An 18,711-nucleotide genomic window follows, 5' to 3' on the forward strand; every position below is an offset into this window, starting at 1 on the left:
AAATGGTGTTGAAATATGGCATTCCACTTGGATCAATTCTTTGTTGACTGTGGTTTGGTCATATTATGTTTCAAAGAATGAGCTGCGTGTTAAATGATCTCAAATGTTACATATAACATGGAGAGATTGTATGATTGTTGACAGAATGACAGTACTCCACATGTTAGTGAGGCAGAAAGAGAATATTAAGCACATTTGTTACATAACTTCTTTCATAAGGGTGAGTTCAGTAGGGATGCCTCCCCCTCCTTCTTACAATATTCCCTGCTAATATTACTCTTTAGGTCATTTATTTCTTAACATTTTTCATGTTATTCTTCCTCACCATTGGATACATATCATATTGTTCTTACAAAGAACATAAGTAGCCAAAAAAACTATGTATTTTCAGTTGGGTCATCAAGTACACCCAACCTTCAGGCAGATGATCATGCACTTATAATGGTTGCTGTAAGGGTACTGAAGGAGCATAACTTTCCGTGCCTTTTAGCAATGAAAGATACTTATAGATTACTAATGGAGAACAATACTTGATAATAACACAGTTTAAGGGTTAAGTATCTAAAGAAGGGTCGGTATGGAGTACATAAGGAAAAGACATTAAGTCTCATCTGGTTGTTTAATTCTAATGATAGTAAACCCAACAATCCTGTTGTGAAGGGTACAGGATGATTCTAGACAACACTCCAATATTCGTCAGTTAGGACGGTAGTACTATACAATAAAATAAACATCTGTGCATGTGTCCTACTCTGCTCTGAACTTTATATATGGCTATGAATATTTACATAAATGCTAGTATTTGCTATGCATGGGAAGATTTTGCATTTTTTAACAGAAAAGAGGGCACTAATCAGATATGCTCTAAATTTCTTTTTATATATGTGGGATGTCCCAAAGGATTCCTCACAATCCATTCATTTACTCTACCCTTGCCCTTGCCCTTTGCTTTCCTATATACTTGACATTTACAACACTATATGAGGGACAGGATGCATGGTTTGATATCACTCTCTCTCCAGCCAATATTTACCTTGCAGACGATTTCTGGAATGTTGAATGTTATACTTGTGGTGTTTGTATTCATTCTTTTGCCATTAACTTCCTAACTTACTTTTGGATTTAGGTCTCTGAAACTTTTCTCATCATCATTTTGTAGAAGCCAATGGGAAACAGTTCCCTTTGATTGATTTAAGTACCTGGGATGGATGATATTTTTCACCGACTTCTCTCGACAGTTGTCCTTGATGGTGAATAACATGAATATCTTTTTTCGTACACATTCACCGTTTCACAAGTTAGCAAGAAATACTAAAGAAATATTAAACCTTTCACTACAATGCCTATAAGTATGTGTGGTTGGCATGTATGGGGAAGATATTGGAGATATTGGTTCTTTAGAAGTATTCTACCACTTTACCTATCATCTGTCAACAAGGACTTCTTAAAGAAAATTGGGCATACTTGTTCTGCAATTTCCTTCATGAGTGCAAGTCCCCTGTGGGGTCATTCCCTCATTCTTACAGACTCAAATGCTGTAATCACTCTCAAAGTCACTCAATTTATCACATTTTTCATGTTGTTCTTTTTCTTTTTCCTCACAAACTGATGAATCCCATAAGCATTCTTACTATTAACTTAGGTCATCTTGCAAACTGTATTTACCATGTAGCATACACAACCTTCAGTCAGATGACTATGCACTTATAATGGTAGTTGTAGAGATACTGAAGATAGCACATCTTTTACATGTGCTTTCTTAACAATGGAAGAGAAGTCTATAGGTTACTACTGATATGATATGTCAGCTGACTGTTTAAAAAGAGGTGGAGAAATGTAGAACATCAACTGATGTCAATAGCTGTTCCTGAGAACACATCAACTGAAGCTAGCTACTGTTTAGGGATTAAGTGTTAAAATAAAGGTAGGTACGCTATACTTAAGGTACATGAATATGTTGTACGTAAGTTAAAGGCAGTAAGTCTTGCTTGGTTGCTTAATTCTAATGAAAGCAAAACCAGCAATCCTGTTATGAAGGGTACAGGACAATTTTGGGATCACACCAACACTGCTTGGTCAGGACGGTAATATTGCACATATACTATATACAACTCTTCATAACTCACATGAAAAATAAGAGAACATCTTCCCAAACTTTCAGAAGCTTGAGATGTAATTTTATTTTTCCTGTTAGTTTTGATTATTTTGCTTACCCACGGAACCATTGTGTAACAACATTATATACCCACAGAACCACTATGTAACAACATTATATACATGTTTACGTGTCTCCTACTGTATTTTCTAAACTTACCGATATATGGTCATACAAATTTGCATAAATGCTGATATTTGCTATGCATGGGAACAGGTTGTTTTTTCAAAAAGAAAAGATGTTCCATTTCAGATATGTAAAGGTTAAGCTACATCTCTGTTCCCAATGCTCCCAACATTTTATATGCAATTTATATGACAATTCAAAAACCATTTTTGAATAAATATCTGAGACCATGATTATGAAAAATCTAATTCTAGATCTTTCATCAATGAAATCTTAGGCAGACTCTCACTGAAGAGAAATAAATCTGTTTTTATAAATTTCCTGTAGATTTTTTGATTCTAATAATTTTGTCATGAAAAATGCAACAATCACTTACAATTCAAAATTCCATTCATAGAACTAAATAACTTTAGTGCTTGATTTACATGAAGATTAACTTCCCTCCTAGTGATATTCTATTAGCTTTCCTAGCATCGTACTGAACATGGGTGAACAGAAAAGTTAAGGTCAAGACATACCAAAACAATATGACAGTATTCATGAAATGAGTCATCTGTAGAGGTATTCTTAAGTGACACTGATCCAAGTACCATTAGGAATTTGGAAGATGTTATTTTGGTTTCACTTCATGATGCACATCGTCCCTGAAAAAACAAAAAACATTAAGATAGACTAATTTAACTGTTTTTGCACCTCTGGACTAGGTTAATAATACACTGGGGATGATTAGAGTTGCCTTAAATAGTAAGAAGTAAGTCAGTAATATATTCTCAGTAAGTTAAAAGCAAAGGTAGTACTAGTGTAATTGGAGCTTCCATGATGTAGTGATTAGCAATGCTGACAGTGAATCCTCTAGGCCTGCTAGGGTTTGAATCCTGAACAAGTTGGCTCACAGCCAATCCAACTGTGCTCTACGGCCCTTAAGAGCTGGTCAGTACATGGGCACTAGGTATATTCATAATTCAAGGACTACCATTTTAGAGTTCCTGTACCTTCAAGGCCCACACAGGAGCAAGGAATTGATGAACATCTTTAGAACAAGACCGTCCTCAACAAAACAGAATGCTGCTCTGTCCTTGTTAAAGGTGACTTCTTATATATGATATTACAACTTATGGGAGGTGTGTGGTAAAATTCCTAGAGCATACATTTTCTACTAGTTATGTAACTTCAGGACCGCTTTGACAGAGCTCCTTTAGATTTATGACTTTGCTGCAATCAGTAATAAGGAAATAACAGACTCCTTTGAAGTGCATCCTATACTGCTGCAATTTATTCTGTAACTAGAGATACACCAGAAGAAATGGTCACTGACATTTAGAGAAAACAGTGCTAACTGAAATAATGCCCAGCAACTAAACTAAGAGGGTAAGAAAAATATTTTATATATAAGTTTAGAGCTTGATAGAAGTATTTTGCATTGTTTAATCATCAGATATTGTTGTAAATGTTAGTAAAACAATGAAATCTCTAAATAGTAAGTGATGAAAAAGTTATTTACAACATGACTGGATGAAAATTTTCTCTCCATGTATTTATCCTACATTTTCTATCCTACATGTAGTTAATTCTGAAATCATATACTGTGATACCAAAGCTTTTGAAGATTCTATGCTTCCAAGACCTTTTTTATTATATTCATTATTTTTGTATACTTGATCGCCATTTCCTGTGTGAGCAAGGTAGTGCCAGGAAACAGACGAAGAATGGCCCATCCACTTATATAAACATACATATACATAAACGCCCATACACAAACATATACATATCAGCATGTACATACGTATATATACGCGTCATGCATATATATATATACACATGTACATATTCATACTTGCTTGCCTTCATCCATTCCTGGCACCACTCCACCCCACAGGAAACAGCACTGCTACCCCTGCTTCAGGAAAACAGACAAAAAAGAACACATTTGTTTACACTCAGTTTCTAGCTTTCATAGGTAATGCAACGAAACCACAGCTCCCTATCTGCATCCAGACCCCACAGACCTTTCCATGGTTTACCCCAGATGCTTCACATGCCCTGGTTCAATCCATTAACAGCATGTTGACCCCGGTATACCACATCATTCCAATTCAGGCCCCAATCACTCAAAATCTTTTCCACTCCATCCTTCCACCTCCAACTTGGTCTCCCATTTCTCCTTGTTCCCTCTGCCTCTTAGACATGTATTCTCTTTGTCACTCTTTCCTCACTCATTCTCCCCATATGCCCAAATTTCAACAAACCCTCTTCTGCTCTGTGAACCACTCGTGTTTTTATTTCCACACATCTCTCTTGCCCTTTTATTACTTTGTCGATCTAACCACCTCACACCACATACTGTCCTCATACATTTCATTTCCAACTCATCCAACATCCTCTGTACAACCCTATCTACAGCCCATGCCTTGCAATATTATAATATTGCTGGAACTACTATTCTTTCAAAAATACCCATTTTTGCTCTCTGAGATAATGTTCTCTCCTTCCATACATATTGCTCCCAGAACCTTTGCCCCAACCCTGTGACTCGCTTCCACTTCCATAGTTGCATTTGCTGCTAAGTCCACCCTAAGATATCAAAAACACTTCACTTCCTCCAATTTTTCTCCATTCAAACTTATATCCCAATTAACTTGTCCCTCAACCCCACTGAACCTTGTTGTCATTCACATTCACTCTCAACTTTTTCCTTTTGCACACTTTTCCAAACTCAGTCACCAACCTCTGCAGTTTCTCACTCAAATCAGCCACCAGAGCTGTATCTTTGGCAAACAACAACTGACTCACTTCCCAGTCCATTTCATCCCCAACAGACTGCATACTCACCCCTCTCTCTCCAAAACTCTTTCATTTTCCTCCCTAACCACCCAATCCATGAACAAATTAAACAACCATGGAGACTTGACTTACCCTTGCCACAGACTGACCTTCACTGGAAACCAATCACTCTCCTTACATGCCTTACATCCTTGGTAAAAACTTTTCACTGCTTTTAGCAGCTTACCTCCCACACCATATACTCTTAAGACCTTTCACAAAGCATCTCTATCAACCCTATCATAAGCCTTCTCCAGATCCATAAATGCTACATACAAATCCATCAGTTTTCCTAAGTATTTCTCGCACACACTCTTCAAAGCAAACACCCAATTCACACATCTTCTACCACTTCTGAAACCACACTGTTCTTCCCCAATCTGGTACTCTGTATATGCCTTCACCCTCTAGATCAATACCTTCCCATACAATATCCCAGGAATACTCAACAAACTTATGCATCTGTTGTTTGAACACTCACCTTTATCCCCTTTGCCTTTGTACAATGGCACTAGTTTTAGTGGGGAATGTTCCACATATTTAGAAGTCATTCATAACTTACTAAGAAGACATGTGAGAATCTAGTTATGTTTCTACCTGATGGAATTATTGGCCAAGACACAAGCATGCCATTCCTCAGGCACTTCACCATGATCCATACATATATCAAATATCCTTACCAACCAGTCAACAACAGTTACCCCCTTTCTTGATAAATTCTACTGCAATATCATCCAAACCCACTGCCTTGTAGGATTTCATCTTTTGCAAGGCTTTCACTACCTCTTCTCTCTTAACCAAACCATTCTCCCTCACTCTCTCACTTCACACACCACCACGACCAAAACACCCTACATTTGCTACGCTATTATCGAACACATTCAACTATCCTTCAAAATACTCACTCCACCTTCGCACTTCATCACTACTTATTACTTCCCACCTTACCCCCTCACCGATCTTCGCATTTGCTCTCTTGTTTTACACACGTTATTTCCCTCCTTCCAAAACATCTTTTAATTCTCCCTAAAGTTTAATGACACTCTCTCACCCCAACTCTCATTTGCCCTCTTTTTCAACCCTTGCACCTTCTTCTTGACCTCCTACTGCTTTCTTTTATACATCTCCAAGTCATTTGCATTCCTTCCTTGTAAGTATCTTCCAAATACCTCTCTTTTCTCTTTCACTAACAACTTTACTTCTTCATCCCACCATTAATACCCTTTCTAATCAGCCCAACTCCCACCTTTCTCATGTCTAATGCATCTTTTACATATGCCATCACTGCATCCCATTCCTCACCCACTCCCCTCACATCATTTGCTTTCACCTTTTGCCATTCTACACTCAATCTCTCTTGGTACTTCCTCACACAAGTCTCCTTTCCAAGCTCACTTACTCTCACCACTCTCCCCTCCCCAACATTCTCTCTTCTTTTTTGAAAACCTCTACAAATCTTCACCTTCGCCTCCACAAGATAGTGATCAGACATCCCTCCAGCTGCCCCTCTCAGCACCGTAACATCCAGAAGTCTCTCTTTTTCATGCCTATCAATTATCATGTAATCCAATACTGCCCTTTGACCATCAGGTATTCCCAATCACCAATCTTTTTTCAGCACTCAAATCCACAGGCTCTTTCACCATTTCCATTCACAACACTGAATACTCCATGTACACTAATTATACCCTCAACTGCCATATTACTCGCCTTTGCATTTAATTCACCCATTACTAATACCCAGTCTTGTGCACCAAAGCTGCTGACACTCTCACTAAGCTGCTCCCAAAACACTTGCATCTCATGATCTTTCCTCTCATGACCAGGTGCATAAGCACCAATAATCACTCATCTCTCCCCATCCACTTTGTTTTACCCACATCAATCTAGAATTTACTTTCTTACCCTCTTTCACACTCTCACAACTCTTGCTTCAGGAGCAGTGCTACTCCTTCCTTAGCTCTTTTATGACAACAATAATTTTTCATGTCTTAATGAATGATTACAGAACAATTGAGATGCAGTTATGACTTCAAAATGAGGGAAACTGACCATTAATTGATTTTGCATGGGTTTCAAGTGGCTCCTTTGGTTTCACACAGGCACTAATTACGGTACTGCTTTTAGGTTGATCTAGCCATTACTTAAAGATCCAAGTCAAGCAAATCTAAACATTCACCAAAGAACTGTCTAATTTGGCATTATCTCCTGGAACCAAAGAGATAATTACTAATACCTATTGTTCGCTGATGATACAGTGCTGGTGGCTGCAGAAGTTGGTGGTTGAGTTTGGTAAGTTGTGTGAAAGAAGATAGCTGAGAGTAAATGTGAATAAAAGCAAGGCTATTAGGTACAGTAGGGTTGAGGGACAAGTCAATTGGGAGGTAAGTTTGAATGGAGAAAAACTGGAGAAAGTGAAGTGTTTTAGATATCTGGGAGTGGATTTGGCAGTGGATGGTACCATGGAAGCGGAAGTGAATCATAGGGTGGGGTAGGGGGCGAAAGTTCTGGGAGCGTTGAAGAATATGTGGAAGTCAAGAACATTATCTCGGAAAGCAAAAATGGGTATGTTTGAAGGAATAGTGTTTCCAACGATGTTATATGGTTGTGAGGCGAGGGCTATAGATAGAGTTGTGCGGAGGAGGGTAGATATGCTGGAAAGAGATGTCTGAGGACAATATGTTGTGTGAAGTGGTTTGATCGAGCAAGTAATAATAGGGTAATAAAAAGAGTGTCGTTGAGAGAGCAGAAGAGGGTGTTTTGAAATGGTTTGGTCACATGGAGAGAATAAGTGAGGAAAGATTGACCAAGAGGATGTATGCGTCAGAGGTGAAGGGAACGAGGAGAAGTGGGAGATCAAATTGGAGGTGGAAAGATGGAGTGAAAAAGATTTTGAGTGATCGGGGCCTGAACATGCAGGAGGGTGTAAGGTGTGCAAGGAATAGAGTGAACTGGAACGATGTGGTATACTGGGGTCAACGTGCTGTCAATGGATTGAACCAGGGTGTGTGAAGCGTCTGGGGTAAACCATGGAAAGTTCTGTGGGGCCTGGATGTGGAAAGGCAGCTGTGGTTTCAGTGCATTATACATGACAGCTAGAGACTTAGTGAGAATGAATGTAGGTTTTTGTTGTCTTCTCCTAGCGCTACCTCGGCCACATGCGGGGGAAGGGGGTTGTTATTTCATGTGTGGCGGGGTGGCAATGGAATGAATAAAGGCAGACAGTATGAATTATATACATGTGTATATATGTATATGTCTGTGTGTATATATATATGTATACATTGAGAGGTATTATATTATTATTATTATACTTTGTCGCTGTCTCCCGCGTTTGCGAGGTAGTGCAAGGAAACAGACGAAAGAAATGGCCCAACCCCCCCCCCCCCCCCCATACACATGTATATACATACGTCCACACACGCAAATATACATACCTACACAGCTTTCCATGGTTTACCCAAGACGCTTCACATGCCTTGTTTCAATCCACTAACAGCACGTCAACCCCGGTATACCACATCGCTCCAATTCACTCTATTCCTTGCCCTCCTTTCACCCTCCTGCATGTTCAGGCCCCGATCACACAAAATCTTTTTCACTCCATCTTTCCACCTCCAATTTGGTCTCCCTCTTCTCATTGTTCCCTCCAACTCCGACACATATATCCTCTTGGTCAATCTTTCCTCACTCATCCTCTCCATGTGCCCAAACCACTTCAAAACACCCTCTTCTGCTCTCTCAACCACGCTCTTTTTATTTCCACACATCTCTCTTACCCTTACGTTACTCACTCGATCAAACCACCTCACACCACACATTGTCCTCAAACATCTCATTTCCAGCACATCCATCCTCCTGCGCACAACTCTATCCATAGCCCACACCTCGCAACCATACAACATTGTTGGAACCACTATTCCTTCAAACATACCCATTTTTGCTTTCTGAGATAATGTTCTCGACTTCCACACATTCTTCAAGCCCCCAGGATTTTTGCCCCCTCCCCCACCCTATGATCCACTTCCGCTTCCATGGTTCCATCCGCTGCCAGATCCACTCCCAGATATCTAAAACACTTCACTTCCTCCAGTTTTTCTCCATTCAAACTCACCTCCCAATTGACTTGACCCTCAACCCTACTGTACCTAATAACCTTGCTCTTATTCACATTTACTCTTAACTTTCTTCTTCCACACACTTTTCCAAACTCAGTCACCAGCTTCTGCAGTTTCTCACATGAATCAGCCACCAGCGCTGTATCATCAGCGAACAACAACTGACTCACTTCCCAAGCTCTCTCATCCCCAACAGACTTCATACTTGCCCCTCTTTCCAAAACTCTTGCATTTACCTCCCTAACAACCCCATCCATAAACAAATTAAACAACCATGGAGACATCACACACCCCTGCCGCAAACCTACATTCACTGAGAACCAATCACTTTCCTCTCTTCCTACACGTACACATGCCTTACATCCTCGATAAAAACTTTTCACTGCTTCTAACAACTTTCCTCCCACACCATATATTCTTAATACCTTCCACAGAGCATCTCTATCAACTCTATCATATGCCTTCTCCAGATCCATAAATGAGAGGTATAGGTATGTATATTTGTGTGTGAGGACGTGTGTGTATATACGTGTGTATGTGGGTGGGTTGGGCCATCTGTTTCCTTGTGCTGCCTCGCTAACGCGGGAGACAGCAACAAAGCAAAATAATAATGATAACCTATACAAGGTACAGAATTCACTTCAAAATTCCTGAATGTGGATGCTCCGCAAGAAATGATTTTGGTGGCAATCTTTGTTGCTGACCTGTATCATTCACGTTATAATCAGATAACCTGAAAAACTAACTACTGTTCTTTAACACACTCTGAATTGACAATACTCTCTGAATCACCACCCCATCATCCAGTTTAACATGTTGTTTCAAAAAATTATTCTCTAATGTAAATAAAGTCATTACACACAAATTATCCTTACAAATACAATACTGATATTTTTTCCCCACAACTTTACAGTTAATGACCACAGAGGGGTCGATCTGAATTCCAGCAATGGGAATTATCTATTATTCAAACAAGTTAGCCTATAGAGGGGACTTTTTTTTAGAGTTTCCGAGTATGTAGGCTAAAATCTGGAAGGAAGCACAAGGACTGGCAAAGGTAATCTGAATTCTCTGGTGTTCATTTTAGGCTGTATCCCATTAAACATATTTAGGGAGTGGCAGATCCATTTTAAATTTTAAATGCAGAAAAATTTTCTCCATTTTTATGTCAATAAGATAAGAAAATACTTGCAATACTATGCTGCATTATGTGGATACAAAAACATTCATTGTTACATTACATAAGTACAATATGAACTGTGACAAAGAAAATTTAGGGATATTGATATAACAATGACTGTGGCATGTCAGTTCTACAAAGTGATTCCTAAATGTTGTTACAGTCTGGAGAGAAAATACAAGCTAGAAAACATACTTTTAAAATCAACTTGTTAGTAAATTTATATGCAACTCCATTTAAATTCTACTATTTGTCTTAGTTCACCGCTTAACTAAAATTTGCGGTTAGATTATATTTAAACATGCCATATTTTACTGTTGCTCTTCAGGTACAGCAACCAGTTCACAACTTATTAACTACAATTTGTGGCTAAATTATGTTTAAACATACCATATTTTACTGATGCTCTTCATGTGCAGCAAACATATCATAAGTGGGTCATTTCTCCTTCAGGGTTCAGTTTAGCCGAAGAGGACACTGGCATAATATCCATATTGCAAGACAGGTCAGACTGGAACGAGAATGAAAAAGTTGATGCAGGCAACATAAGGTATTAATTGTTCGATGAATGGTGAAAACTTAAAACAGTATACAAGATGATTTATTTTGTAGTGTAGATACTTTTATTTTATTTCAGACACTAATTAGCTTGTAAATTTAATGACCTGTGTAAAGAAACTGGTCATATGAAATGCAGCATATTCACACAAAATGAAGGTTATGATATAGAAAAACTTTTTTCACAACACATCCTCTTTATATTACCACACATCTCTCTTACCTTTTCTTTACTTACTTAATCAAACCACCTCGCAGCACATATTGTCCTTAAACATTTCATTTCCAACACATCCATCCTCCTCCACACAGCCTTACTTAATCAAACCACCTCACAGCACATATTGTCCTTAAACATTTCATTTCCAACACATCCATCCTCCTCCACACAGCCTTATCTTTGGCCCATGCCTCACAGCCAGATAATATTTCTGGGACTACTATAACTTCAAACATACTTACTTTTGCCCTCCCCAAACCCTCGCCCCTTACCCAGCCTATAACTCAATTTTGCTCCTGTTTCCATTTGATGCCATGCCCAGTCCCAGGTATCTAAACCACTTCACTTCCTCCAATTTATCTTCAAGCTTACATTCCAACTGGTCCCTGAAGCCTGCTAACCTAATTTCTCCTTTCACACACTCTTCCAAACTCAGTCACCAACTTCTGGAACGACTCACTTTCCAGGCCCTTTCGTCCTCGAAAGACTACATACCTACCCCTGTATCCAAAACTCTTGCATTCACCTCCCTAATCACCCTATCCATAAACAAATTTAACAACCAAGGGGACATCGCACACCCCTGCCACAGACCAACCTTCACTACGAACCAATCACTCTCTTCTCTTCCTATTCGTACACATGCCTTACACCCTTGATAAAAACTCGCTGCTTCTAGCAGCTTACCTCCCAGACCATAAAATCTTAAGACCTTCGGCAAAACATCTATATCAACCCTATCAAAGGCCTTCTCCAGATCCATAAATGCTACATACAAATCCATCTGTTTTTCTAAGTCTTTCTTGCATACATTCTTCAAAGTAAACACTTAATCCACAGCCTCTACCATTTCTAAAACCACACTGCTCCTCCCCAATCTTATGCTCTGTACATGCCTTCACCCTCTCAATCAATACCCTCCCATATAATTTTCCAAGAATACTCATTGAACTTATACCTCCGTTATTTGAGCACTCAACTTTATCCCCTTTGCCTTTGTACAATGGCACTACACATGCATTCCCCCAATCCTCAGGCACTTCATGATCCATTCATACATTGAATATCCTTACCAACCAAACCATAACACGGTCACCCCCTTTCTTAATAAATTCAACTACAATACCATCCAATCTGCCGCCTTGCCAGACTTCATCTTCCACAAGGCTTTCAACACCACCCCTCTTCACCAAATCACTCGCCCTGACTCTCTAACTTTGCACACCACCCCAACCAAAACACTCTACATCTGCAACTCTGTCATCACACACATTAAATAATCCTTCAAGATACTCGCTTCTCTCCTCACTCCATCACATATTATCACTTTCCCCCCTTGCCCCCTTCACCAGTGTTTCCATTTGTTCTCTTGTCTTACACATGTTATTCAACCCTTTCAACTCCCTCTTGACCTTCTGCCACTTTGTCTTATACATCTCCCAGTCATTTGCACTCCTTCCTTGTAAGTATAATCCAAACACTTCTCTTTTACTAACAACTTTACTTCTTCATTCCACCACTCACTATCCTTTCTAATCTAACCACCTCCCACCTTTCCCAACCACATGCATCTCTTGCACACACCATCACTGCTTCCCTAAATGCATCCCATTCCTCACCCATTCCCTCACTTCATTTGCTCTCACCTTTTGCCATTCTACACTCAATCTTTCCTGGTATTTCTTCACACATGTCTCCTTTCCAAGCTCACTTACTCTCACCACTCTCTTCTCCACCATTCTCTTATTTTTTGAAAACCTATGCAAATCTTCACCCTCTCCTCCACAAGATGGTAATCAGACATCCCACCAGCTGCCCCTCCCTGCACATTTACATCCAAAAGTCTCTCTTTTACAAAATTATCAATTACATGTAATTTAATAATGCCTGTTGACCATCTCTTCTACTTGCATATGTATACTTGTGTATATCTCACTTTTTAAACCAGGCATTCTCAATCACCAGCCTTTTTCAGAACACAAATCTATGAGCTCTTGAACACATCCATTCACAACACTAAATACCCATGTGAACCAATTATACCGTCAACTGCCACATTACTCACTTTTGCATGTAATCATCCATCTCTAATACCTGGTCTCGTGCACCAAAACTAGTGACACATTCATTCAGCAGCTCCCAGAACACTTGCCTCTCATGATCTTTCTTCTCATGACCAGGTGCATAGGCACCAATAATCACCCATATCTCCATCCACTTTCAGTTTTACCCACATCAATCTAGAATTTAATTTCTTACACTATCACATACTCCCACAACTCCTGATTCATGAGTAGTACTACTCCCTCCTTAGCTCTTGTCCTCTCACCAACCCCTGACTTTACTCCCAAGACTTTTCCAAACTACTCTTCCCCTTTACCCTTGAGCTTCGTTTCACTCAGATCCAGAACATCCAGGTTTCTTTCCTCATACATACTAACTATCTCACCTTTCTTCTCATTTTGGTTACATCCACACACATTCAGACATCCCAGTCTGAGCCTTTGAAGAGGATAAGCACTCCCCACTTGACTCCTTCTTCAGTTTCCCCTTTTAGAAATTGAAAACAAAGAGGGGAGGGTTTCCAACCTCCCACTCTCACCCTCTTTGGTTGCCTTCTATGACACATGGGGAATACATGGGAAGTATTCTTTTTTCCCCTATCCCTAGGGATGTATATTCATTCATTATACTTGACTGCTGTTTCCTGCGTCAGCAAGGTGGCACCAGGAAACAGACGAGAAAGACTCATCCACTCGTATACACACTTATATTCATACAAGCACATACACATACATATACAAACATATACATCAACATATACACCTATTCCTACATATATATATATCCCTGGGGATAGGGGATTAAGAATACTTCCCATGTATTCCCTGTGTGTCGTAGAAGGCGACTAAAAGGGGAGGGAGCGGGGGGCTGGAAATCCTCCCCTCTCGTTTTTTTTTTTTAATTTTCCAAAAGAAGGAACAGAGGGGGCCAGGTGAGGATATTCCAAAAAAGGCCCAGTCCTCTGTTCTTAACGCTACCTCGCTAACACGGGAAATGGCGAATAGTTTAAAAGAAAGAAAAAGAAAGATTATTAATTTATTTATTTATTATACTTTGTTGCTGTCTCCTGCGTTAGCGAGGTAGCGCAAGGAAACAGATGAAAGAATGGCCTAACCCACCCACATACACATATATATACAGACACGTCCACACACAGCACATACACATACCTACCTATACATCTCAACGTATACATATATATACACACACAGGCATATACATATATAATTCATACTGTCTGCCCTTATTCATTCCTGTCGCCACCCCGCCACACATGAAATGACAACTCCCTCCCCCTGCCTGTGCACGAGGTAGCACTAGGAAAGGACAACAAAGGCCACATTCACTCACACTCAGTCTCTGGTTGTCATGTATAATGCACCAAAACCATGGCTCCCTTTCCACATCCAGGCCCCACAAAACTTTCCATGGTTTACCCCAGACGCTTCACATGCCCTGGTTCAATCCATTGACAGCACGTCAACCCCAGTATACCACATCGTTCCAATTCACTCTATTCCTTGCATGCCTTTCACCCTCCTGCATGTTCAAGCCCCGATCACTCAAAATCTTTTTCACTCCATCTTTCCACCTCCAATTTGGTCTCCCACCTCTCCTCATTCCCTCTGCCTCTGATACATATATCCTCTTTGTCAATCTTTCCTCACTCATTCTCTCCAAGTGACCAAACCATTTCGAAACACTCTCTTCTGCTCTCTCAACCACACTCTTTTTATTACCACACATCTCTCTTACCCTTCCATTACTTGCTCAATCAAACCACCTCACACCACATATTGTCCTCAAACATCTCATTTCCAGCACATCCACCCTCTTCCGCACAACTCTATCTATAGCCCACGCCTTGCAACCATATAACATTGTTGGAACGACTATTCCTTCAAACATACCCATTTTTGCTTTCCAAGATAACGTTCTCGACTTCCACACATTTTTCAACACTCCCAAAACTTTCGCCCCCTCCCCCACCCTATGATTCACTTCCACTTCCATGGTTCCAACCACTGCCAAATCTACTCCCAGATAATTAAAACACTTCACTTCCTCCAGTTTTTCTCCATTCAAACTTACCTCCCAATTTACTTGCCCCTCAACCCTACAGTACCTAATAACCTTGCTCTTATTCACATTTACTCTCAGCTTTCTACTTTCACACACTTTATCAAACTCAGGCACCAGCTTCTGCAGTTTCTCATCCGAATCAGCCACCAGCGCTGTATCATCAGCAAACAACAACTGACTCACTTCCCAAGCTCTCTCATCCACAACAGACTGCATACTTGCCCCTCTTTCCAAAACTCTTGCATTCACCTCCCTAATAACCCCATCCATAAACAAATTAAACAACCATGGAGACATCATGCACCTCGGCCGCAAACCTACATTCACTGAGAACCAATCACTTTCCTCTCTTCCTACACGTACACATGTATTTACATGTGTATGTGGGTGGGTTGGGCCATTTCTTTCGTCTGTTTCCTTGTGCTACGTCACTAACGTGGGAGACAGCGACAAAGCAAAATAAATAGATAAATAAATACATATATATATATATATATATATATATATATATATATATATATATATATATATATATATATATATATATATATATATATATTATTTTTTTTTTTATTATACTTTGTCGCTGTCTCCCGCGTTTGCGAGGTAGCGCAAGGAAACAGACGAAAGAAATGGCCCAACCCCCCCATACATATATATATATATATATATATATATATATATATATATATATATATATATAAAGAAGTAAGATTATTAGTGAAAGAGAAGAGAGAGGCATTTGGACGATTTTTGCAGGGAAAAAATGCAATTGAGTGGGAGATGTATAAAAGAAAGAGACAGGAGGTTAAGAGAAAGGTGCAAGAGGTGAAAAAGAGGGCAAATGAGAGTTGGGGTGAGAGAGTATCATTAAATTTTAGGGAGAATAAAAAGAAGTTCTGGAAGGAGGTAAATAAAGTGCGTAAGACAAGGGAGCAAATGGGAACTTCAGTGAAGGGCACAAATGGGGAGGTGATAACAAGTAGTGGTGATGTGAGAAGGAGATGGAGTGAGTATTTTGAAGGTTTGTTGAATGTGTTTGATGATAGAGTGGCAGATATAGAGTGTTTTGGTCGAGGTGGTGTGCAAAGTGAGAGGGTTAGGGAAAATGATTTGGTAAACAGAGAAGAGGTAGTAAAAGCTTTGCGGAAGATGAAAGCCGGCAAGGCAGCACGTTTGGATGGTATTGCAGTGGAATTTATTAAAAAAAAGGGGGTGACTGTATTATTGACTGGTTGGTAAGGTTATTTAATGTATATATGACTCATGGTGAGGTGCCTGAGGATTGGCGGAATGCGTGCATAGTGCCATTGTACAAAGGCAAAGGGGATAAGAGTGAGAGCTCAAATTACAGAGGTATAAGTTTGTTGAGTATTCCTGGTAAATTATATGGGAGGGTATTGATTGAGAGGGTGAAGGCATGTACAGAGCATCAGATTGGGGAAGAGCAGTGTGGTTTCAGAAGTGGTAGAGGATGTGTGGATCAGGTGTTTGCTTTGAAGAATGTATGTGAGAAATACTTAGAAAAGCAAATGGATTTGTATGTAGCATTTATGGATCTGGAGAAGGCATATGATAGAGTTGATAGAGATGCTCTGTGGAAGGTATTAAGAATATATGGTGTTGGAGGCAAGTTGTTAGAAGCAGTGAAAAGTTTTTATCGAGGATGTAAGGCATGTGTACATGTAGGAAGAGAGGAAAGTGATTGGTTCTCAGTGAATGTAGGTTTGCGGCAGGGGTGTGTGATGTCTCCATGGTTGTTTAATTTGTTTATGGATGGGGTTGTTAGGGAGGTGAATGCAAGAGTTTTGGAAAGAGGGGCAAGTATGAATCTGTTGGGGATGAGAGAGCTTGGGAAGTGAGTCAGTTGTTGTTCGCTGATGATACAGCGCTGGTGGCTGATTCATGTGAGAAACTGCAGAAGCTGGTGACTGAGTTTGGTAAAGTGTGTGAAAGAAGAAAGTTAAGAGTAAATGTGAATAAGAGCAAGGTTATTAGGTACAGTAGGGTTGAGGGTCAAGTCAATTGGGAGTTAAGTTTGAATGGAGAAAAACTGGAGGAAGTAAAGTGTTTTAGACATCTAGGAGTGGATCTGGCAGCAGATGGAACCATGGAAGTGGAAGTGGATCATAGGGAGGGGGAGGGGGCGAAAATTCTGGGAGCCTTGAAGAATGTGTGGAAGTCGAGAACATTATCTCGGAAAGCAAAAATGGCTATGTTTGAAGGAATAGTGGTTCCAACAATGTTGTATGGTTGCGAGGCGTGGGCTATGGATAGAGTTGTGCGCAGGAGGATGGATGTGCTGGAAATGAGATGTTTGAGGACAATGTGTGGTGTGAGGTGGTTTGATCAAGTAAGGAACGTAAGGGTAAGAGAGATGTGTGGAAATAAAAAGAGCATGGTTGAGAGAGCAGAAGAGGGTGTTTTGAAGTGGTTTGGGCACATGGAGAGAATGAGTAAGGAAAGATTGACCAAGAAGATATATGTGTCGGAGGTGGAGGGAACGAGGAGAAGTGGGAGACCAAATTGGAGGTGGAAAGATGGAGTGAAAAAGATTTTGTGTGATCGGGGCCTGAACATGCAGGAGGGTGAAAGGAGGGCAAGGTTGAGAGAGTGTGGTTGAGGGTGTTTTGAAGTGGTTTGGTCACATGGAGAAAATATTTTTTTTTTTTTTTTTTTTTTTTTTTTTGCTTTGTCGCTGTCTCCCGCGTTTGCGAGGTAGCGCAAGGAAACAGATGGAAGAAATGGCCCAACCCACCCCCATACACATGTATATATATATACGTCCACACACGCAAATATACATACCTACACAGCTTTCCATGGTTTACCCCAGACGCTTGACATGCCTTGATTCAATCCACTAACAGCACGTCAACCATGGTATACCACATCGCTCCAATTCACTCTATTCCTTGCCCTCCTTTCACCCTCCTGCATGTTCAGGCCCTGACCACACAAAATCTTTTTCACTCCATCTTTCCACCTCCAATTTGGTCTCCCTCTTCTCCTTGTTCCCTCCACCTCCGACACATATATCCTCTTGGTCAATCTTTCCTCACTCATTCTCTCCATGTGCCCGAACCATTTCAAAACGCCCTCTTCTGCTCTCTCAACCACGCTCTTTTTATTTCCACACATCTCTCTTACCCTTACGTTACTTACTCGATCAAACCACCTCACACCACACATTGTCCTCAAACATCTCATTTCCAGCACATCCATCCTCCTGCGCACAACTCTATCCATAGCCCACGCCTCGCAACCATACAACATTGTTGGAACCACTATTCCTTCAAACATACCCATTTTTGCTTTCCGAGATAATGTTCTCGACTTCCACACATTCTTCAAGGCTCCCAGAATTTTCGCCCCCTCCCCCACCCTA

The 18,711-nt window shown here is 40.2% G+C and overlaps 1 protein-coding gene across 1 annotated transcript in view; it reads right to left on the bottom strand.

Annotated features, from left to right (window-relative positions):
- Positions 1-605: 605 nt before the first annotated feature.
- LOC139766184 (putative sodium-dependent multivitamin transporter) overlaps positions 606-18,711 on the bottom strand; it is a 136,806-nt gene continuing 118,700 nt past the window's right edge. Inside the window, exons 11-12 of the mRNA XM_071694454.1 lie at positions 10,790-10,910; positions 606-2,925 (exon numbers count right to left, since the gene is read on the bottom strand). Coding sequence (XP_071550555.1) covers positions 10,827-10,910 — 84 coding nt within the window. The 3' untranslated portion in view covers positions 606-2,925; positions 10,790-10,826. The remainder of the gene's footprint in view (positions 2,926-10,789; positions 10,911-18,711) is intronic.

Source organism: Panulirus ornatus, chromosome 57, assembly GCF_036320965.1.
Source record: "Panulirus ornatus isolate Po-2019 chromosome 57, ASM3632096v1, whole genome shotgun sequence".
Taxonomy (NCBI): Eukaryota; Metazoa; Arthropoda; class Malacostraca; order Decapoda; family Palinuridae; genus Panulirus; species Panulirus ornatus.